The 24,516-nt window shown below is 46.6% G+C and overlaps 1 protein-coding gene across 15 annotated transcripts in view; it reads right to left on the reverse strand.

Annotated features, from left to right (window-relative positions):
- The window catches only part of St3gal3 (ST3 beta-galactoside alpha-2,3-sialyltransferase 3), a 220,626-nt gene that overhangs the window by 68,840 nt on the left and 127,270 nt on the right, over positions 1–24,516 (reverse strand). For 11 of the 15 annotated variants that reach the window (XM_076564883.1, XM_076564885.1, XM_076564887.1 and 8 more), the window contains one exon: positions 17,719–17,811. The exons of the other annotated variants lie outside the window; for them this stretch is intronic. In XM_076564883.1, coding sequence (XP_076420998.1) covers positions 17,719–17,811 — 93 coding nt within the window. The remainder of the gene's footprint in view (positions 1–17,718; positions 17,812–24,516) is intronic. 15 annotated transcript variants of the gene reach the window in all.

Consider the following 24,516-nt stretch of genomic DNA (forward strand, 5'->3'; position numbering starts at 1 on the left):
CCATGAGCTAAGGTACCTCCTCTGACTGGTGGTCATTCTCATTGCCTCCTACCTCAGGGCAGGGGAGAAATGGAGACAAGTTCACTGCTATCAGGGGCACCTGTGTACGCTCTCTGAGACAGGTTCAAGGGCATGGACAGGTGCTGGCCAGAAGCACTCCGAGGGGTATATACGCTGAACGAAGTCCTACATGTAAACCTGGCTGATCCTGACGGTGTGCCCGAGAGTGGATGGAGTGATGGAGCCTGAGGTGGCAACGGCCTTTTGCTTGGTCAGAAGCTCTGTGCCCCCAGTGACCCCAGAGGCAAGAGATCAGGGCCAATGGCAACGTCAGGCCCTAATCAGGCCCCTCAGAGATGGCTTGTGAGCCCAGATCCCAAGCACATGTCCTACCCACTTGGTGCTCCTGCCCCATTTGGGCGTCTGCTTCTTGGGGTGAGCTTTGCAGCTGGCCCTGAGCCCAGATGTTCTATCTGATGCCGAGCAGCAGAGTGATGATGTCTGTCTTCCATCTGTGTCAAACTGTCTAACTGAAGGAAACCCTATCTGAGCCCTCAGAACCGGGGTGGGTCTGCTCCAGCACAAGAGGCACAAAGATACCACAAGCTGACAGCAGCCTTGACCTCCCCACCACCCATGCTTTCACGATGCTGTCAGGGGTCAGAGGTCAGGGGTCAGGTACGTGTCTTTCCTACCAGAGGCTACCCTCTCACGACTTCTTCTATTTGCTTGGCTTTTTGATAAAGTTCTTAGACTGTAGCCCAGGTTGGCCTAGCATTCATTATATAGCCCAGGCTGGCCTTGAACTTTTAGCAATCCTCCTGCCTCAGTCTCCCAAGTGCTAGAATTATAGATGTGAGCCACTATACTTACTGGCTGAGACCTGGACTCTGTATTATCAGGTAGAGCAGGCAGAGAATTTCCAGGAAAGGCAGGCATGGCTACAGACTTGTCTCCACCGGGAGAATGAGAACCTCAGCCAGGCTCTTCTCTTCGAGCTCTGGCCGTTTGTGGAGGACAGTCACACAGGGCCCTCCTTCTCTGGGAGCAGATGAGCAGGGGCCGTGTCCTGCAGGTGGGTCAGGCAGCCGGCTCTCCACCCCCTAGGACTGAGACTCGGGCTCTCCCTCTCCCAGGATTCCCTGCGGAGGCATGGCAGCAGCTTTGCAGCTCCCAAGCACCCGAGCTCCCCACGTGGGGATCTTGTACCTGAACCAAAACAAGCCAAGCTACTAATCTGAAGAGATCAGTCTTCAAATATGACAGGAATGCAGCCTGCCTGCCTGCCTGCTCGCACCAGGGACTGTGCTGCGCTAAGTAGCGCCTCCCCCCCCCCCCACTTCCTACTGAAGCCCCAAACTTCCTACCACAGCCCGGTTACCAACCAACATCTCCTCATCCTCAAGGGTTGCTGGCCTTTCCAGGGTGTCCGAGCTGTGCTGTGTCTCCGGGCACTGCCCTCCTGAGCCCCGGTGCAGGCAGTGCTGAGGACAGGGGGCACAGCAACCCTGCCCCCTCCAAAGCCCGCGCCCTGCCCAGCACAGGCCAAAGCTTCTCAAAGTCTGGGAAGGATGAGTGTTTTTGCTTTTCACACTTCACTTCTGCCCCAGAATGATAATTGTAAAACAAGACAACAAAAAAAAAGCACCACTAGGGAAATTAAACACCATGGAAAATGTCATCCCCATCTCAAAATTATTAGCTCCATCAGCATAAACTCAAGTCTCCAAATCTTTAGTCTGTTTGCAGAGAACTGTGATGCAGACCGGTTCACGTGACTTTTCGTCCCAAGATACACTAGGGACTCCAGGATGACTGATACCCAGTCTGGGGCATTCTGCTGAGGGTAAGCTGGAGAACTCAGGCCCTGCCCTGGGGCAGGAGAAAAGACACTCTAATGCTTTGGGAACAGTCACAAGACTGAGGCCTAGCACACAAATTTACAACCAGTGGGAGCACACAGCAGGTCAACAGTAGGAACCGTGCAAAGTCATGTGGGTCTCTAGGCCTCTAAGAAAGGAGGACCATCTCCTCAAACAAACAAACAAACAAACAAACAAACAAACAACCTCCCAACTCTGCCATCCACTAAAGTCCCAGCTGTGAAGGTTGGAAGACAGAGCAAGGAGGAAAGAGAGGGGCGTGTAGCTCTGGGGTACTGGTGAGGTGAGTTCCTTGACCTGGTAACAGGACAAACACAAAGTGGATTGGTTTTCAGAGGCAGTCAGAACACTGGATGCTGAAGAACATCCTGGGGACGGGGGATGGGTGTGGGTGTGGGTGTAGATGGCCAAGGAGCCAACCAGACACAGTTAAGTGACGTCCATGTCAAGGACGGGTATGTCTTTCGGTCCTTCAACAGCTTCCTGCACTCTGCAGAGGAAGGAGTCTGAACTCCTGCTCTTTCCAGAGGGAACCCCAGAACCCAAGGGCTTTGCTGCAGAGGGAGACGCATCAAAAACACTCAACACATCCTCCAAACAAAAGCAATCTGCATTCCCCCGAAAGGTGCAAGGTTCAGAGCCTGAAAAATGAAGGTATAGGATGGGGCTGTTGGATTTGGACCGGGCTCTGTGCTACCATAACATCGGGCAGGTTACAGCTTTCCCATCTATAAAATGGGCCTAAGAACACTTACAGTAGGGTTGCTGTGCAGAGGTCGAGGTCAAGAATGTGGTTCAGCATTGTGGCTGGCTTGGAGTGGGGTCCCCAACAACTGTGACTTTACATGTGTATGGCTGGCTGGAGTAGGTGCCATGTCTCTGGCATCTAGAACAGTGAATGGGACCTTGCAGAAGGAACCAAGGGGTCAAGAGTGACAGTACGAAGCCATCGAGGGATAGAAGACACCAGAACAAAGCAGAGCAACCGCAGAATGAAGGCCCCAGTTCCCCAGCAGAGGGAGAGGTTGATCTGGTGAGGGGGAGGGGCTGACTTCAGAGAAGAGATTTCATAGCTTTGGGAAGGGCTGGAACTCAGTGGCTGCTCAGATATTCATGTGGAGAAGGAGAAAGACTCCAGACTTTTTGCTCAGGTGCAAGTGGACAGCAGTGTCATTTCCTGACATCTGTGATGTGATCTGATGCAGTGTATCTGAAACTTGGGGGGACTTTGGGTTCGAGACGATTTGAGTCCAAGGGGAGCTGTCCCTCGGGAAATTGAGTCTTTGGATTAGACAGCTAAATGCAATGGGGTCAGAAGAGAGGAGAGGAGGGCCGTGCCGAATGCCAACAGGACCAGAGCGTGCCTTGGGTAGAGACCCAGGACTCATCAGAGAGTCAGAGGATGGGGTGGGGGTGACAATAAATCAGAGATTCTAAGCAGAGGAAGAGCCACCGTGAAAAGAGCAGGCCAGTTGTCTGGTGCATTTGTCCTTGGGGGCTTTTTGATGAACTGGACAATAGCATTGAAAGGAAAACGGTGTGAGGACAGAGGCTGGGCACCACAGATTCAGAGTTAGCAGGATAGGACAAACAGGAAGTCCTTATCACACTCCTGGTAGGGCAGGGGTGGGGAGAGGCTGGGCATCTTCCTGGAAGCACAATGATTCTACTCGAATGGAGATGAAGACTCTGCTTTCTGTGATTTATAGTATGGGACGGACAGAGTCTATGCCGCTCAGTCTTACCACACCTCCTTTGAGTTGTAGAGATAAAGATCCCAGGATCCTCCTCTGGAGGAGCAGAGAGGAAAGTGCTTTGGAATGTGGGGATACCAGCTACTCAGCTACCCTGGCTAGGAGCCCACAAGCTTTTAAAGCCCCCAGGGCAATGCATTAGGCCTCCTACACCTTCTCACGCAAGGGTCCTAAAACAGGCAACAGGGACTATGTTGCCTCCAGACTTCCTGCCTCAGAGAACTCTTCGAGGTCTGGATGGCCACCCTTGCAAACTAGGGAATGCAGCCAGCTTGGACCAAGGCTTTGCAGTCCAAGAATCACAGTACCAAGCCTTCCTAAAGCAAAGTGTGTCTCAAAAAAGCACGACTTTCTCCTGCAGAGCTGCGTAACGGGGCATTACTCCACCCCTGCCTCAGCAGCCATCAGCAGCATCTGGCTAACATCTGTACCCTACCCACTGGCTATCTGTCCGCAGCTGTGACAGGGGGTAGGATGCCGTCATCAGGCATGCAGGCTCTGCAGCCAGAACACTTGGATTCAAAACCCAGTTTCAACCAGAAGTGATGGTTCATGCCTGTAAATTCTAGCCTCGAGAGGCTAAGGCAGGAAGGCTGTCATGAGTTCAAGACCTGCCTGGGCCACATAGTGAAGTTCAGAATAGTGTGAGTTACGGAATGAGTCCTGTTTAAAACACACACACACACACACACACACACACACACACACACACACACACATGAGAGAGAGAGAGAGACAGAGAGAGAGAGAGAGAGAGAGAAACTAGTTTTCATCCTTTCTTATCTGTGTGACTTCAGACAAATTCCTTGAATTCTCTGTGTCTCCATTTCTTCATATCAAAACTGGACTAATAATAAAATCCATCTCATAAAGTTGTCAAGAAGATTAAAACAGAGAAATAGGAAAAATTCTTAGCACAGGGCCATCGGTAGCTGTGGCTTTCTCTTTGCCTGGGGATGACATTCAATACTGAGTGGCCAAACTGGCCACCATATAAAAGGCATGGTTCTCGGGCTGGAAAAATGGCTCAGTGGTTAAGAAAGAGCACATGATGCTCTTGCAGAGGACCTGAGTTTGATCCCCAGCACCTACAGCAAGCAGCTAGCAACTGCCTGGATCTTCAGCTTCAGGGAGCTGACACCCCTCTGGTCTCCTCAGGCAAACACACAGACACACATATATAAATAATACATTTTTCAAAGGTGTGCTACTCAATGAACTTAATCATATCTTCCATCAATATGCAAAAGAGTCACTCAGGCTAGAGAGATGGCTCAGTGGTTAAGAGCACTGGCTGCTCACTCACACAGCAGCTCATAACTGTCTGTCACTCAAGCTCCTGTGGATCTGACTCCCTCACACAGACATACATGCAGGCCAAATACCAACACATATAAAAACTAAATGAATAAATAAATAAAAATAAAGAGCTACTCACATGTATAAATAAAGGATTTCCAGGAATGTGGAATATCAACTATGGTTCTGAGTGACACATTCAAATGAATTACAGTTTCTTTTCCTACAGTGGGTTCTCAATCTTCCTAATGCTGTGATCCTTTAATATAGTTCCTCACGTTGTGGTGACCGCCAACCATAAAATTATCACACTGCTGCTCCATAACTGTAATTTTGCTACTGTTACAAACTGTACTGTAAATAGCTGATATGCAACCCCCAAAGGGGTCACGACCCACAGGTTGAAAACCTCTGCTTTAAAACAACATTTAAAGTATTTATTGTGATCAAGCCTGAGATGTGTATTTCCCAGAGAGTAAAATAAACAAAACAACAATCACAAAAACCCCAAACTCATCTAATTATAATGAAAGTCACTGGCAAGTGGAATTTATTTGCTAACTGTTCAACTTACTGAAATGACTTAATTTATACAGCCCCAGGAGATGTCATCTGATCTCACTGATTGACTCATATGGGCAGCAATGCTCAGACTTCCCCAAGTTCACACAGCCTTTACGTGAGAAAAGTCACAAGGGCTCAGTGTCACGAGAACACTGTCCAACACTCACGTCTTTCCAACGCAGTGTGCACTGCAAGATGCTGGAATAATATAGATGCAGATATAATATTGGTTTTATTTTATTTATTTATTTATTTATTTATTTATTTATTTATTTATTTATTTATTTATTTATTATGTATACAGTGTTCTGTCTGCATGTATCCCTGCAGGCCAGAAGAGGGCACTAGATCTCATTACAGATGGTTGTGAGCCACCATGTGGTTGCTGGGAATTGAACTCAGGACCTCTGGAAGAGCAGTTGGTGCTCTTAACCTCTGAGCCATCTCTCTAGCCCAGTTTTATATTATTTTAAACATATCTGTTTTCTAGTAAGAGAAAGAAAGGGCATGATCTGGGTGGGAAGGAAGGTAGGGAAGACCTGGGAGGAGTTGGGGGGGGAATCATAATCAGAACATATTGTATGAAAAAAATCTACTTTCAATAAAAAAATAAGGAAAAAAGAGATGATGCTAGATAGTTGATAGCTGCTGGGTTTCAGCCTAATCCATGGATTGAAGCTGGATTCATTTGAAAATGTAGAAGAGATCAGAACTAGGTTTAAGCTTGTGTTTCCAGTCTAGACCTCTTCATTGCAGTTGAGGCCAGCCTGGTCTACATAACATGGGGAATGTATCTATCAAGAATACAATTGCAGCCAGGTGGTGGTAGCACATGCCTTTAATCCCAGCACTCAGGAGGCAGAGCCAAGCAGATCTCTGCGAGTTCAAGGCCAGCCTGGTCTACAGAGCGAGATCCAGGACAGGCACCAAAACTCTACAGAGAAACCCTGTCTCAAAAAAAAAAAAAAAAAAAAAAAAAGAGTACAATTGCAGTTGAGGCCAGCCTGGTCTACATAACATGGCAAATGGTATCTATCAAGAATACAGCTGCAGTTGAGGCCGGCCTGGCCTCCATAGTGAGTTCCAAGGCATCCAGGACTACATAGAAAGATCCCAAAGGAACAAATAGACCACAACAAAACAAGAACACAATGGCAGCAAAGCTGAGAGCTGTCTGAAAGAAGAGCATATAACGCAGCAATTACAGGGCCAGGATGCAGAACTGGTGTCTTTCAAGGCAGAGGCCACCTCCATGCAGACAGTGCTGGAAGAATATAAAAGTCCAGTGATATCTCTAGGAAATGTGTGGAGAGCAATCGCCAGTATCAGAAATGTCTCTGTGAAAGTTGTAGGCTACAAAATATCACTCTAGGTTCCCTTGGCCCAGCTATGATCCCACAACCTGGTGTCTTTGGGTTTCCAAGTTTCCTCTGGGTCATATGGGAGTGGAAAGTGGGATGGTAGAGACTAAGATGCTGGTTCCGACCATTGTCTGTGGCCCCCACCAGCACCCAATGCTGGCTTCAGCAGCAGCCTGAGTTTTGTGTCTCAAAGTCACGAGTCAGAGCAGAGCAAGTCTGCAGTGGGGTCTTCAAAGGAAAAGGACTCCAGCGCATTTTTCATGTAAGGACTGTTCTCTGCTCTCAGCGACTTCATTTTCATATCATCTTTATTCTAAAAGCCACCATCAATACCCTGCATTATTAAGCCTTTGAAGCTGTCTTTGCATTTTCAACACGAGAATTTCATTGGCAGTAGGATGGGTGGCTTTCTCCTGCCTGGCTTCTTCGCTTTCATTATCCAGAGCACGGACATGTTATGAATCCTAATTTCACAAAATAACAGTGTTTACTGTTGAATCTTCCCCACTGGTGAAAATGTCACATTGCTGTGTGTCAGGGATTTCTGTTTTGCACCATGTTGTATATTTATGTCCATGCATGTAAGCACCAATGTTCCATTTCTACATGCCACCTTGGTTTCTGGGATTTGCATGCATATAGAAGCATTGTGCACTGACGTTTCTCTATTTGCCAGTATACTCATACAAAAATTAGGGTCTTGGAAAGTGATGGCTAATATGGCTTGTTATTTGGGTGTTTTGCACATCTTTATGTATTTTCGTTTGTATGGACTTGTTGGAGGTGTGTTCATGTCAGTGAATGAAGGCACAATTTGCTGTTCAGTTTCTTCATGTTTAAAACCAATTTATATTGATAAAAACAAATTACATTGATATAACCAATCAACTTCTGCAAAATTGATTTTTTTTATAAAGTAGAACTGCTTCTTTACCTTTTAAAAATATTGATGCTATAATACAAACCCAAACCTTACATTTGTACAGTGTTCTTGGTCAAAGTGTCAAGAAATATTAGTTACCCACATAGAAAGAAACCTAGGTTCCAACCTCATTCCTAACATCAAAATCCAAAACTGATAGATTAATAATTTAAGTAGAAGTTATAAAATTAAAGATAATAGAAGAAAACAAAAGGAAGGTATGATGGTTAATTTTTTTTTTCCTTTTGAGATAGAGTCTCACTATGTAGCCCTGACTGTCCTGGAACTCACTCTGTAGACCAGGATGGCCTCCAACTCCCAGAGATTTGCCTGCCTCTGCCTGTGCTGGGATTAAAGGTATGTGCCATCACATGTCATGATGGTTAATCTTGACTGTCAACTCCAGGGGATTGAGGACCACTGTGGAAACAAATCTCAGGGCATCTGTCTGTGTGTGTGTGGGGGGAAGGATCCAAATTAGGTTAACTGAGGTATGAAGACTCACTCTGAACCAGTGATACAGTTCCCTGGACTGGGATCCTGGGCTGGACAGACAGGAGAAGGGTGCTGAGGCTAACACTCATCTCTGCTTCCTGACTGTAGATGCGATGTGGCCAGCACCCCACACTCTCCCGGCCAGGCCAGGATGTATCCTCTCCAACTGTAAAGCAGAATAAATCCTCTATCCTTAAGATGCTTTTTTTTTGGGGGGGGGGTATTTTGTCACAGAAACAGGACAAGTAACTAAAACAGAAAGTGCCATCAGATACTAACACACATGCAGGCAAATTTTAAAAGCCACTACAGAAGACAACTTGCAGATAACCATTAAAAATGCTTACAATGTTTGATCTGGAAATAGTACTCTGTCCTACACAATCTTGAATGTGATGTACAGAAAAGGTTATTCATAAGGTAATACTTTTAAGAGTAAAGTTTGGAAACTGTCCCTCAAAAAAGGAACTGCTTAATTAAAATATAGAACACCTACCTGACAGAATGCTAGGTAAAAAAAAATATGAGAGGAGTTGGGCATGGTGGCACATGCCTGTCATCCCAGTACACAGGATGAGTTCAAGGCCAGCCTCAGCTACATATGAGTTCTATGCCAGCCATGCTACATTAGACCTTGTTTCAAAACAAACAGACAGACAGATAAATAGACAGACAGACAGACAAAATAAGGGCACATTTGCTGCTAGCTATCATGGAATATAGGAACAAGTTTTACCTTCCAAACTTAACAACTAGAAAAATATATGAAACAATGGTCTTCAGAAAGAAATACAGTGAGCCTCATAGGCCTAGGTCACTGCATGAGGACAGTGTCCAACCTGCAGTGAGAATCGGAATCTAGACAGAGCTTGGAGGTCTTTCTGAGGTGAGCACACACGTCAACATTTAGGAAGGCCACAGAGCCTGTAACTCACAGGAGAGACTGCGTTAGATGAGAGAGCAGCACAGAGAACTCTGAACGTCTGCAGAGGGCACCCCGCCCCCAAATCTTCAGCCAAGTACTGATCTGAACACACGTGAGAGGAGACTCGGGGGCTAAGAACCACCAGGAGGAAGTAAAAAAATAAATAAATAAAAATCTAGTGTTCAGACCAGACTAGGAGCTGTTTCTATTCGCATGAAGTAGAGTGGGAACGCATCAGCAGGAGTGGAATTACTAACACAGGAATCTTGGGGCAGCGTTCTCAGAAGGACGCTGCATCCGAAGGACAGAGGGCTCCAGAGAGGACTGCTCAACACCTGCTAAACACTGCTAAGGCAAGCCTACAGGGCTCCACTGTTTCCAAGTAACTTCACCAAGTGCACCAACATCTAGTGCCTTTTACAGGAATACAACAAAGTCTAGCACAGGAAAGTGTCAAAACCTATCATGTCCAATAAAAATGGCCAGGTAAAGAACCAGAAAAATATACCATAGAAACCATTCCAGAATGAGCAGACAAGAATGTAAAAGCAGCTTGCCTCAGTCACTTTTCTACTGTTGTAATAAGACACATGACCAAGGCAACTAACTTACAGAAGGAAGAGTTTATTTAGGGCTGACACTTTCAGAAAGTTAGAATTCATGACCGTCAGGTCAGGGAGCATGACAGCCAGGTAAGCATTGTGCTGGAGCAGTAGCTGAGAGCTTGCATCTGACCCACAGCAGGAGGCTGAGAGAGAGACAGACAGACAGAGAGAGACAGACAGAGAGAGCGCTAACTGGGAATGGCATGGTTTTTTGAAACCCCAAAGCTCACCCCCAATGACACACCTCCTCTAATAAAGCCACACCTTCTAATCCTTCTTCAACAGTTCCACAAACTGGGTACCAAGCATTTAAATATGAGCCTATGGGAGCCATTCTTATTCAGGCCATCACACAGCTACTAGAAACATGTTCATTAAGCAGAAAAAACCACGGACATAGGGCTGGAGAGATGGCTCAGCAGTGAAGAACACTGGCTGCTCTTCCAGAGGACGCAGGTTCAATTCCCAGCACCCACATGGCAGCTCACATCTGTCTGGAACTCCTGTTCCAGGGTTCTCACACCTTGACACAGACATACATGCAGGCAAAACACTAATGAACATAAAATAAAAATAAATTAAAACATGGACATAAAAAAAGAATGAGATGGAAGACATAAAAAGACCTAAAGGAACTCACAGAAATTAAAAACATGATATCTAGAGATATCGAGACCATGATTGGAAAAAGTACAGAGACAACTAGCCAAACTAGTGGAAACACATCAACTGTGGTCCAATAGCTGAGGAGCCCCCATGGTACTGGACTAGGCCCTCTGGATAAGTGAGACAGTTGTTTAGCTTGAACTGTTTAGAGGGCCCCTAGGCAGTGAGACCGGGACCTGTCCCTAGTACATAAGCTGGCTTTTTGGAACCTAGGGCCTAGGCTGAGACACTCTGCTCAGCCTTGGTGCAGGGAGGAGGGGACTGGACCTGCCTCAACTGAATCTACCAGGCTCTGCTGACTCCCCATGGGAGACCTTGCCTTTGAGGAGGTGGGCTGGGGAGGGAAGGCTGGGGGGTGGGAGGACAGGGGAATCCGTGGTTGATATGTAAAAGGAATAGAAAATCTCTTAATAAAAAGAAAAGAGCCGGGTGGTGGTGGCGCATGCCTTTAATCCCAGCACTCGGGAGGCAGAGGCAGGCCTGAGTTTGAGGCCAGCCTGGGCTACCAAGTAAGTTCCAGGAAAAGGCGCAAAGCTACACAGAGAAACCCTGTCTCGAAAAACCAAAAAAAAAAAAAAAGAAAGAAAAGGAAAAAAAAAAAACATGATATAAAAAAATAATACAAAATGTGTACTTGGATTGTTTCTACCTTTTGACAATTATGAATACTGCGGCTTAAGCTTAGTTATAGATATTACAAAAGAAAAAAATCAGACAAAACAAAACAAAATTATGAACCCAGAGCCCCTCAAGCAAAATGAACCTCCAGCCAAATGAGCACAAAGAGCACCCTGACAAGGTGAAGCCCCCTACGGGACACCATCGGTAAAGAGAAAACCTCAAAAGCAGCGGAAGAAAATGCAAATCCTTCTGTGAAAGAAGAGACAGAGAAGAAGAGACAGAAAAGAAGGGAAAACTTTTTGGCAGAAATTACACAAGCTTTAAATAAAGAAAAGAAAATAGTAAGCCCCCAAACAAGCACTTGATAAGTAATTCAATAAAATCACATGCAGTCGTGACAAAAAGAAATGGGGCTGTTAGCCGGGCAGTGGTGGTGGTGGTGGCGGCGGCGGCGGCGGCGGCGGCGGTGGTGCACACCTTTAGTCCCAGCACTCTAGAAGAAGAGGCAGGCGGATCTCTGTGAGTTGGACACCAGCCTGGTCTACAGAGCGAGATCCAGGACAGCCAGGGCTACACAGAGAAACCTGGTCTTGAAAAAAAACAAAACGAAAAATTGGAACTGTTTTAAAGTCCTCCAAGGCAGTGTGGGTGTGGGAAGAGTTGTTATTTAGTCAGGAAAACCTTCAAAGCCACAAGTGTAACAAAGACTTTTTCAGTCAAACTGAAGGAGTTCATATGCCACCAGATCTGCCACACACACAAACACTTGTGCACAGGCACACACACACTAAGTTAAAAGAGGTTCAGGAGCCGGGCGTGGTGGCGCACGCCTTTAATCCCAGCACTTGGGAGGCAGAGGCAGGCGGATCTCTGTGAGTTTGAGGCCAGCCTGGACTACCAAGTGAGCTCCAGGAAAGGCGCAAAGCTACGCAGAGAAACCCTGTCTCGAAAAAAACCAAAAAAAAAAAAAAAAAAAAAAAAGAGGTTCAGAAGATGGAAATATATATTTATTATGTTACTGGAACCACCAACATCTGTCCCTTTGTGACTGGCTTATTGCATTGGGTGTAACATCCTCAGGAGTTCACACTGCAATGAATCAGAGTCGCTTCCTTTTCCTGCTGAAAAATACTTCGCTGTCAGAACCAGTTTTATTTCCCCTTCACCTGCTGATGGGCACTTGGGTTGCTTGTAGCTTTAAGCAATTATGAACAATGACTCTATGACCTCAGGTGCACAGATTCCTGGGTTCCTGACTTCAGTTACTCTGGCTATGCACCCAGAAGAGGGATTGATGGATCTCATGCTAATCCTATTCTAATGATGTTAGGAACGACCACACTGTTTCCCATAGTAGTTGCACCATCCTACACCCCTAACAGTGCACAGGGTTCTAATTCTCTACACCTTACAAGCTTTTCTGTTTTTTGGGCAGCTGCTCTGGGTATCAGGTGGTTTCTTGCTGTGCTTCTGCTTTGCATTTCTCTAATTAGTCATGCTGAGCAACTTTTCATAGGCTTCTTGGCCATTTGCCTATCTTTCTTGCCTATATAGGTTCTTGGTCTATTTTAAAACCAAGTAGCTCTTTTTTGTTGAAGAATTTTAAGAGTTCTTTGTATATATAAAATATCTTATTTTTTAAAATACGTGTATATGAGTATGTTAGGAAATAAATGAAACAATGTTGTGGCTTTATGATAGATGGATAAACAGATGTAAAATGCATGAGAAAACAGCACAAAGAATGGAAAATATTATTGCATAAGATTGTTACATTCTATATGGTTTTGAAAATAATTATAAATAAAAAATGTACCTTATAAAATGCAAAACACCCATTAAAAACAAAACTAAGCAATACAGCTATTAAAATGAAATCATAGTATGCAATTAATCCAAAAGGAGGCATGAAAAGAAAGAAACAAACAGGAACTAATGGTAATGTAGATTTAGGCATAACCATATTGATGACTTATATATCAATGGCATATAATTTTAGAAGCATTCCAATAAAAGGCAGACATTGTCATATTGTATTAAAAAGCAAGGCTCAACTATGTGCTGTCTACAAGAAACCCACCTTAATTATGAAGACATAAAGATACCAGCAGATTAAAAGCAAAGATGGACAGTTGCCCCACCATACATGTAACAGCTTAAGAGCAAACAAATGTATACTTCTTCATGTATATATATATATATATATATATATATATATATATATATATGGCAAACGAGTCGATAAAGCTAATTTTAATCAAGTGGAGCAGTTACAATGATTGACATTATCTAAGAAAACTTCACAAGGATAATTACTAGTGAAAAAGAAACATTTCAAAATAACAGAATCTAGACATCTAAAAAGGTGATATGATAACTATAGTGTACAAGAACCAAATAACAGCTTCAGACTGAATGAACAAAAACTGATGAATAAAGATTTCAACACTCCTGTCAGAATTAAGTGGATAGAAAGCCAGTAAAGACATGGCAGTTTGACAAACACTATCAACCAGGCTCATCTGATATCACTTGTAGAGTACCCAGTAACAACAAATACACTCTTCTCAAGAACATCTACGAAGATAGATCAGATTTTGCCCCATAATGCAGATCTCAATCATTTTTAAAGTATCAAGATCATTGAAAGTATATTTTGATTACATATACACCCTCAGACAACTACAAATTAAACAACACTTTCAAGGAGCTCATGAGTCAAAGAAAAGTCATTAAGGGAAGTTAGAAAAAAAATACATTATCTATAACTTTATTTTTTTAGGTCTCTGCCCCTGGTTCCTAAAAACTTCAAGATAACAACACTAGGGCTATTTTCCTCTTATTTTAAAATTTGTTTTTAATTACTTGACATTTCATATGTGTATATAATGTACTTTGGTCATTTTGCCCCCAGTCACTCTTTCTCTTATCCCTCTCCCACTCTTGATGGGAAAGTTCACCTACTCTCATGCCTTTGGGGGTCTTCATGCCTTTGGGGGGCCTTCTGTTCCAATACTGGGGAGCCTTCTGTTCTAATACTGGGGGGCCTTCTGTTCCAATACTGGGGGTCTTTTGTAGTGGTATTTGCTCTGCCCATGATCTTGGGCTATGTATCCCAAAGGAGGCAGTGCTTCTTGCCATTGTATGTGACCTCTTAAAAGGAAAGGGAGAGGGGTCATAAGGTATATTCTCCCTGGTTCCTGCTTCCTGGTGTGAGTAGACTGCCAGATGGATTTGCTCCCAGTCAGAACAGATGACTTCAGTTGTTTACTTGGTTCTGTATTCATGAGTGTATTTCCTCAATTTATACCCTAATAAATTCTCTAATACTTCTTTTTTTTTTTTTTTTTCTCAAGACAGGGTTTCTCTGTGTAGCTTTGCGCCTTTTCCTGGAACTCACTTGGTAGCCCAGGCTGGCCTCGAACTCACAGAGATCCGCCTGCCTCTGCCTCCCGAGTGCTGGGATTAAAGGCGTGCGCCACCACCGCCCCGGCCTCTAATACTTCTTAAGCAGACTCCTGTGGATTTCTTGCTTTAATCTGGTACCCCATGTTGGGCGCTAGATGTAGGTGGAATGTTTCTCTCCCTCCTGCTTGTTCCCAAATAACTGATTCAGAGGCTTAATATTACTTATAGATGCTTGGCTGGTAGCTCAGGCTTAATACTGACTAGCTCTTACATTTAAATTAACCCATAATTCTTATCTATGTTTAGCCACAGGGCTTGGTACCTTTTCTCAGTGCAGCATTCTCATCTTACTTCCTCTGCATGTGGGTGGTGACTACTCACTCTATCCTTCCTCTTCCCAGCATTCTTAGTTTGGTTACCTGCATATACTGGCTACTGGCCAATCAGCATTTTATTAAACCAATTCGAGTAACAAGTCTTTACAGTGTACAGGAGAATTATTCTACAGTAGTCTTCTGTTCCAATACTGGGTGTCTTCTGTTCAGTACTGGGGGGGCGTCTTCTGCTCTAATACTGGGGCTTTTCCGCTATGGTATTTGGGGTCTTCTGGTCTGATATTGGGAGATCTTCTGCTCTGATATTAGGAGTCTCCTGCTCTAATACTGGGGTCTTTTGTTATTAAATTTGGGGTCTTCTGTGGTATTGTGTTCCCCGAAATATTGTGCATGCTAATAAACTTATCTGGGGTCAGAGACAGATCAGCCACAATATTAAACATAAAGGACAGGTAGTGGTAGCACACGCCTTTAATCCTGGCATTCCAGAGGCAGAAATCCATCTGTTCAAGGATACAGCCAAGCATGGTGACTCGCGCCTTTAATCCCAGAAAGCGAGCCTTTAATCCCAGGGAGTGGTGGTAGAAAGCAGAAAGGTATATAAGGTGTGAGGACCAGAAACTAGAAGCATTTAGCTGGTTAAGCTTCAGGCTTTCGAGCAGCAGTTCAACTGAAAACCATTGGGATGAGGACACAGAAGCTTCCAGTCTGAGGAAACAAGACCAGCTGAGAAGTTGGCCAGGTGAGGTTAGCTGTAGCTTGTTCTGTCTCTCTGACCATCCAGCATTTCACCCCAATACCTGGCTCAGGTTTGATTTTATTAATAAGAACTTTTAAGATTCCTTCTACAGTCTTCTGCTCTAATACTGGGGTCTTTTGTTATTAAAATTGGGATCTCATGATCTAATGTTTGGTCTTTGGCGTTCACTCCTGACCCAGAGCTCCTAAGACTTTTGTAATTTTCTGAGTGACAGGAACTAGCATAGAACTCCAAGTGCCTTGGAATTTTGGGGGTGACAGGAACATCTTTTATTCTAATGAAGAGGCTGTCGGGTGCCTGGAGAGCCTCAGAATGGGGCGGACTTCAGGTGGACCAGTCACGTGATTAGAGGACAGACCATTCCAGCCACATCTACTTCACCTCCTCCAGGGATGGGAGAAGGGCTGAGGGGGGTGAGCTGATCAAACTGCTAACAATGTAATAATCATATCATTTAATATCATATTGAAGAGTCCACTTAATACAGCAAGTCAAGAAAAAAGAGTAAGAGGCTCCGGGGCCAGTGAGCTGGCTCAGTAGGTCAAAGTGCCTGCTGCCAAGTGTGAGAGCCATGGACTCGCTTCCCAGAACCCACACAAAGGTGGAAGGAGAGAATCCACTCCCAAGTTTTCCTCTCACCTCCACATGCACGCTGTGGCATGCCTCATCTCATCACACACACCACGATGATAAGTAAGATAAAAAAGGAGAGGCTACTATACTGGAAAAGATGAAATAAAACCGTCTTTAGTAACAGAAGGACAGACAGAGATCAGCAAAACAGCAATGCACATGTCAGCTGATTTTCAATAATTCAATAAAATCAAGGTATTTTAGTGCATGTGTATGCATATGTGTGTGTTGTCGGGGTTGCCAACACTATTTTGGAACCAACAAACACCTATATGCAAATAAGGCAATCCCAAGCTCTTACATGCCACTATATACAAATAAGAACTCCAAACAGGTCAGAGGCTTGAATTTGAGAGCTAAACCCATAACAATTCTAGAAGAAAACAAGAAAAAAAAAACACCTATCTGACCTTATGTTTGAGAATATGTCTTAGATACAACACTCAAAGTTAAATACATAAAAGGAAAAAATGTGATGAGTTGGACTCCATCAATAATAAAAATTCCTGCCCTGTAAAGACATTGAGAGAAAAACAATCCTCCCACTAACCCCCCACCCCCATCCCCGGACACTCAGCATCTGGACTGTCAGTTACAGCTGGTGGGACAGACAACCGGTACAATCACATTGAAAGACAGACAACTTGGCAGTTTCTTGCAAGTGAGCCACACATGACACTGGACCCAGTCACTGACTTCTAGGCATTCACTATGAAAGGTGAACATGTGTATTTATACAGCACCTCTGTGTTTTAATGGCTTTCTCCCTCCCCTTAAGCCATGTGCCAGTGCCCTGGTGGCTTTCTCTGTGATTAATCGCCTCAAGTTGGAATTACCTTACATGCCCTTGACTTCTGGGCGAACAGAGCGTTACATCTCTATTATGAAAACTACTCAGCAACCAAAAGGTGCAAACAACAGTGTATACAACAGTATATAGTATATACGACAGATGCATGGACTCGACTACATCCCACCAAGTGCCAGACGCTCCCTCAGAAAGCTACACACCATGACTCCATTCACAAGATGTTCTAGAAACACAGCAGGTCAGGGGTTGCCCGAGGCTGAGGATGAGAGAGGAGCTCACCAAAAAGCAGCATGGGGAATCTGAGGGAGACAGGCATGTGCTACTGATCGTCAAATGTTCTGAACGACACCAAAGGCGAATTTTATTGTATACATTTTGCATAAATTAAACTGCAACAAATATTTTTAACAAAATTATGATATAGTGATACAATTATGTGTAATAATTAAAAAATGATATGAGTTTTAGCACTTGGGAGGCAAAGGCAGGCGGATCTCTGTGAGTTCAAGGCCGCCCTGGTCTATACAGCCAGAGCTACATAATGAGACCTTGTCTCAAAAAAAAAAAAAAAAAAAAAAAAAAAAGAGGGGAGGGAAAAGGTCAAGCCTCCTCAGATGTTTCACACGCTTGAGTCTCAGCCCACACTGTCCAGGCATCGCAGAACGGGGCCACTTACCTGGGGAAAATGGCGGTCATCAGGGCTGAAGCGTAGCCGGGTTTGCAAGCTCCCTCTGAAAAGTTTGCGTACTTGGTGGCTAGCTCGGCAGGCCTGCGGGAGAGAAGGAAGGTCAGGGCTTGCTGAGCCCAGAGCCGCAGGGACTAAAATGGAATGAAGCGCTCTTCCCCAAGATAGGCATTTCAGGCTCTTTCCACATCAGGGTTCAGGAATGAGACCCACAAGTTCCTAATTAGAGAGCCCAGTAAAAAAGTCCCTTGATGGCCTCCACAAAAGGAACACCCTTGGTGTCAAAGAGTCTTTGTAGTAAGCCTGATCACCCATGAGGCAGTGCCTGGGACTGGACACAGTTACCCAGGCTTTGACACATCCAGAGGGCACTGGCCCTCGCACCTTCCTGGCACGTCCCCGTGTGCCCGGTCTCCTCTGCTTTTATCCCCACCACCCCCACCCCCACCAGCCACCCAGTGGGAACCATCCACAGTGGCCTGACCACAGACACAGCAAATGTGTGTGACTGAGCTACCGATGAATCCCCTGACTGATTTTCAGTTGAGCGTGTCCGCCTATTCAGTTTGGAATTTTCCTGGTCCTCCTGGTGGAGAATGCCAGGCCCTTCACTCAGATGCGGGCTTCCCAGGAGTGATGCCCTGACCCACGGACTGGGCTGCCTGCCTCTCTGCTCTGGGAGTTTCCCAACCCACCCTCCTTATCCTACCCTCACTCCCAGCTGCCCGGCTCCACCACAGAACCGTCTCTCGCTACAGCACAAATTCTTGAGATCAGACCTCGGCCCGCACTTTACAGAGATGGGCACGCAAAGACCCCTGTAATTGTTTTGAGAACCAGAATGATGCTGACGGCCTCCCTGCCCTATGATCTGGAGACGAGGCCATCTCAGGAAGCCACGGGGTAGAAAGCAAGCAGTGTCTGGAGGGTCGTGTTCTGGCCTTGTCTTTGCTGTGTGACTAGGACTGTATCATCCTACGGCACCAGGCTTCCGCATCCTGATGTGTTCAGTGTGGTGCTGGAGTCACAGTCCTCCCCCACAGTTCTGCCCCATGCATGCAGTCTGGGAAACATCAGGACATCGTCAGTAAATGACCCAGTGAACACCAGGACTGCAGGCCCCACCGGCTGCCTCACCTGCCAGTTTTGAATCCCAGCCTTGCTGCCCCCGCCCCACTGGGCAATTCTCTGATGTCTAGCTCCCCCCCACCCCCGGGGGTGTGGTTCAATAGCAGGCTGGCCCTCAGGACGGCCCTGCAGGGATTGGAGTGTGGGTGTGTGCGTCTCTGCTGGACAGCCAGGAAAGATGATATATCATCTGCTGGGTGTCAAGTCCAGTTCACCCACGGAGGTCTAGTCCAGGGCCTTATGTAAGTGATTGCTTGTGAAGTAGATGCAGAATTCTAGAAATCTACATTTTTAAGCCTTCCCTGCCAATGAGACTCAAATGAGATGCAAACACAAAATGAGGGGCTGAAACTTTATTTGATAAACAAAACAAACGTAAAGGAGAAAAACTGTATTTTCCTGGGTAAACAACTGTATTTTGGAAATGAAATATAGACATCAGTGCAATTACAGAACTTACTGGAAGCTTCTGGATGAAGCGCAGTGACTAACAGTTCCTCAACAGCCCTGGGCGTGGGTGCCATGCATCACAAATAGACTCTCGGGGCTCAGAAAGATGAAGAGCCAGACCCAAGACCATGTAGCTCCATCTGCCCGTGGCAGGCGTACAACGCGACATGGCCAGCAACACAATTACAGAAGCTGGCCTGGAGCCCAGCACCAGTAGGGGCAGTTGACATGGCCGGATACGGGTAGCAATGAGGGTCAAGAAGGCCTCACCCCACTCTTTGAAAGTATGTACACAGCGCTTTGGCCTTCATGCCTTGTCTCCAGAACCCTCACCCTCAGGGTTGTCCGAGTGTTGTACCGAGTGTCTGTGGTCTTTCTGAATTCCAGGACGTTTACAAAGACGTTGGAAGACAGATGGCAGTTGTCATTCCTAACACAGTGCGTTGCAGAATGAAACGCTCAACAGATGGACCTCTGGCCGTATCTCTCCTCTCCCCAGAGCATGCTCTCAGCTCTTGGAACGTGCCTGAAGAAGGGCTATGGGACAGCCCAAGCCTAGGCTTGGGTCATCCATGGTAGAGAGAAGAACCTGCTGGCTAGATGGAGTGCACACAAGTGGGAGACAGCCAGGGTGGGCAGGAATTTGCTTTTCCTAGTGTGCAAGGTGGTCAAGCATCAGGGGTGATGAGTGCTAACCAATTCATTTAGGAAGCCGGACTGGGTATAGCAGGGCATGTCAATTATTCCCAAATTAAAATGCCTTAGAAATGGCCTCCCGAATGTCCCAGTGAGAGAAGAATAGGGGGAGTGTTGAGGGTTCTGAGTCACACAGCGGGCTGGGACCTCTGGGGCAGACAGCGGTCAAACCCACTAAGATTAATGGTCGCCTGCTCCCTCAGGCCAGAACAGTTAGTTTCTCTAGGCACTCACTCCAAATGCCAGGGGGCCCCCCAGATGTCTGATCAGATCATTCTGCCCTTGTTCTTCTCCTGTTCTGCAGCTGGCCTTTCACTGTGGAAGACGGAGCATTTCACTCACTAAGAGTACCCATTGTGCTGAGAACGTGACTAACAAGTCCCCGGGGTGAAGAGTGTAAACCACATGCTCTTCAGAGGAAGACCAGATGACCAGACTGGAGCCCACAAGAAACCCCAGCTTCCACTCCCCCGCTTTGATCAGAAGGGCCGTGCTCAGGGAACCAGGCCAAGTATCCGGCAGTGAACGGAAGGACGGCTACCTATGGAATCTGAAGCTTCCATGGGGGACGCCGGAAAAGGGAGCGACGGGTTGGAAAAACTCTCGCCCTTAGCCTCCTATCCCGGGGATCCGGTGAGGATGGGGCGAGAAGCACGTTTGGGGAGCAGAGGGCCGGCCACATTCTCAAACACCGTACACATGCTGTAAGACACGGAAGGCGGCAGAGGCAGGCCGACTTCTCATCCAGGTGCTAGGCATCTGGCTCACGTCTGTCTGCATTCAATCTCAAGGGAGAGTTGCTGTGCTGAGTGATGTGTGTACCGCAGAAGTCAACATCTGGGGGTCTTCCCAAGCAACATATAGGTGCTGTAAGGAAAATGAGGTGGCAGAGGCAGGCTGAGCACCTGGCTCATGGCTGGATTGAGTTGCCAGGGAGAATTGCTACTTTCTGACAGACATGCGCATTGGGAGGAAGATCAACGTTTGAGACCCGACCAGAAGCATGGGGATGGAGCAGTAGGTGGAGACAGAGAACTAACCAGGAGACAGGCAAGGAGGCGCAATCCTAGAATCTCAGTTCCCAGGAGGCTGAGGCAGGAGGATTGACACAAGTTTGATGCCAGTCTGAGTAACAGAGTGAGATCTTATCCCCCACAAAAAAAAACAAAAACAAAAAAGCAAAAACCAGGAGAGAGTGTGATATCCCACAGGGGATGGTGGTGACCAACACAGGGTAGGCTGTTGAGGTGAGCCCTGGGCTGGAACACTGAACTTCCCTGAAGCTGTTTCCGTGGTGGGCGTGGGTGGGAGTGTGCATATGGAGGGTTGTGGGTGTTCAACTCAGGTTCCACTGAGTTTAGGAGGAGGCAATGGAGAGACCAGTCAGATCAGGGGCGATTTGGAGGAGTTTGCCCTAAAGGGAGACAGAAACAGCTGGAAGGAGGGCGAGGTAAGAGTGGTGATGGGTTTTTATCGTCGTCTTGAGGACGAGAAGTGTTTCAGCACGTTTATACACTGATCAGAACAAGAAAAACTCCCGATGCTTCAGAGACAGGGCAGTTGCAGAAGGGATGTCCTTGGGAGGGTGGGAAGGGGGGAGATGTACCCTGACTCCCCAAACCAACTCCTCCCACCTGTGGTCCCCACACACTTAGAGCACATGTTCATCCTAGAGCGCATGTTTTCAGACACTCTTTCTGCCCCACCTCCTCCCCTTTCTGGCTCTCCTTCACTCACTCAACAAGTATCTGGAGGCAATGGCGTCACTGCTTGGATTTTTAGCCTGGCTGTGTCATCTTGCAAGCTGTATAATTTGGAGGCATGTTACTAAACGGTAAGATTTTTTTTTAAATTAGGAAAGTGTGTGTGTGTGCGCGCGCGCGCGCGTGCATGTGTGCGTGTGTGTGTGTGTGTGTGTGTGTGTGTGTGTGTGTGTGTGTGTATGCGCGCGTGTGGCATGTGCATGTAAGTGTGAGTGTGTGCAGAGAACAGAGGTATGAGCAGGTGTTCACTGAAACATCTTTCTGTCCTAATTTGGGAGGAGGAAGGGGCCAGAAGAGGTGAGGACAGTGGAGGGGAGGGGGTGGTGAATATAATAAAACTATATACATGTACGAAAACATCGCCACGGAACTCACCGTTTTGTACCATCAACATGTTAGTAAAAAGTAGGAGACATGCCTGTCCTAGATCATTTAACACAGGATATACGGCACAGAGTGTGTAACAAGCCATCAGGCAGAGAACAATTAGTCACTTTGACTTGCAGTGCTAATCAGTGTGAGGGAGGGGGCTGATGCCTGGGGCCAAAGGTTTGAGGGTCAGTCTCAGGGACTCTACAGCTCGGTGACGGACATCCTGTAACCAGCAGACCCACTCCTGGAACCATCCTATGGAGGGCTGGACACTAGTTATGAGAGAGGCCTGAGTGGAACACTAACCCACCGCTTGGTCAGCGCCAACCCCCCGGCAGGGGTGGGGAGCCCCTTAGCACTGTCTCCTCAGTTCCTGTCCTTCCTGAAGGTCAGCTTCTCCAGTTACTAGAGCTGTTTCTGGGACAACCGTGGGGCCCGGAAATGGTAGAAGGAGCTTTGCTTAGCTTGGGTCATCTTATTTGATTATTAAACATTTCCATTTGAATTTCCCACTAAAACTGCCTTCGTGTAAGAAAATAACTCAATGCCATCATAGCTCCTCTTAGGCACCCAGATGAACCTTTTCTCCTTAAGGGTAGTCTGTCTGTCTGTCTGTCTGTCTGTCTGTCTGTCTGTCTGTCTGTCTGTCTATCTCTCTGGTGCTAGGGGTCGAGTCCTGAGATCCTGTATGCTTGGTGAACGTTCTACCACAGAGCTACAGCACAGTTCCTGGCTTTTCCACTGTCGTCCCTCCAACCTTGTGACTGTAGTACCCAGGCCCTCTTCTGGGAGTAAGGGAGCGCTGGGCTGGCTGTCCTTGGACTGTCCTCAGTTTCCCCCAGTAGCCGCAGGTGGTGGGTGTCAAGCCGCTCCACCCTGGCTGTCTCGGTGCAGACATGGATCTCTGTACTGTGTTTGTCTGTGCTCCTGCTTAACTGGGGATTCTGAAGCTGACATTGCTGTAGTTTTAGCCTCATTTTGGGGCTTGGCCATTGTCTTCACCCTGGATGGGAGGATGCTCTCCACAGCCCTCCCTGTGCGCTGGCCTGTGCGACACAGACAGTTCTCACAGAAGCTCCACCAGGGGCCTGCTGCAACGGCTCCAGATCAGTTCTGTTTCCACACTTCAGTTCTTTAAAAATATAAACACACCCTCCTTCTGGGTGGTAGTGAAAAGAGCAAGGGAATTAACACACGGAGCGTGAGCCAAGTGCCCGGCAGCAGATCTATGATCTAATCTAGCCTGGTGTAAGCCTCGAAAGCAGCCCCGCCAGAAGATGGTTAGAAGTACTGCTCTCTGTTCACGCTCAAAACTTCAGATGATGAACTTAATGCAACCAGAAAAACCCATTTCTACCCCTATTTTCCCATATGTTCTGAGTGACAGTGGCGTCAGTGGGCATCACTAGCAAAGCAGTCACAACCCGTGAGAGTTACTGAAATCCAGGACTCATGGACATCAGGAAGGTTAGCACCGAGCAGTGACGTCACCGGCTGATGTAATTGGTCCTGCTCTGCTGCTGTAAAACAGGCTCCCAAAAGACACGACGCCGAGGAGAGCCACCACATTGCCACCCTTTTCCTGCCACAGGGTGGGTTAACTTTTCACGAACCATGTATCTGACAACACAGACCAGAAAGGTTCCTGAGCCCAAACAGAGAGAGGAGGATCTGTGTGTGAACTAGATAGGAAACTGACACCTTAAGCATTTCCACCCACCACCTAGATACTTGGCAGAAACACCCACCCCATCTCAGCAACCCCAGCAACTGGTTTATTCAGGCAGCTGGGGCTTTGCATGCCCCTAGAGCAGCCTCACTCTAAGTAAGGTAAGTGTGCTTACCTATTTATTGTGGGTGTGTAGGGGGAGCTATGTGTGTGGAGGTCAGAGGAAAACTTGCAGGAATCAGTTCCCTCCTTCCACATCAGCCCTGGAGACTGAACTCAGGTCATTAGGCTCAGTGGTGAGGCCTTTACCTGTGGAACCACTCACCAGCCCCGATCTTTTCATTAATTTTTTTTAAGATGTGTTTTATGTGTATGAGTGTTTTGCCTACATGCATATCTGAGCATGTGTCTGGTGCCCATGGAGGTCAGGAAATGAATGGCGTTGGATCCCCAGGAACTGGAGTTACAGACAGATGGTTATGCCAGTTGGTGATGGGACCCGAACCTGAGTCCTCTGCAAGAGCCCCTGAGCTGTCTCCCGCTTACAAATCCCTCAGTCTCTTTGGTAGAAGGAGCACTGACTTAAGCATGTGTGTTTCAGCATGTGGCCTTGGGCATGTGCATCCCATGATGTCGGTAAATATCAGCACATTTGCAGATGACAGTGTCTGTCTGTCGCAATGTGAAAAGGTTGGGTGCAGCTGAATCTTA

The sequence above is a fragment of the Peromyscus maniculatus genome, chromosome 2 (assembly GCF_049852395.1).
Source record: "Peromyscus maniculatus bairdii isolate BWxNUB_F1_BW_parent chromosome 2, HU_Pman_BW_mat_3.1, whole genome shotgun sequence".
NCBI lineage: Eukaryota > Metazoa > Chordata > Mammalia > Rodentia > Cricetidae > Peromyscus > Peromyscus maniculatus.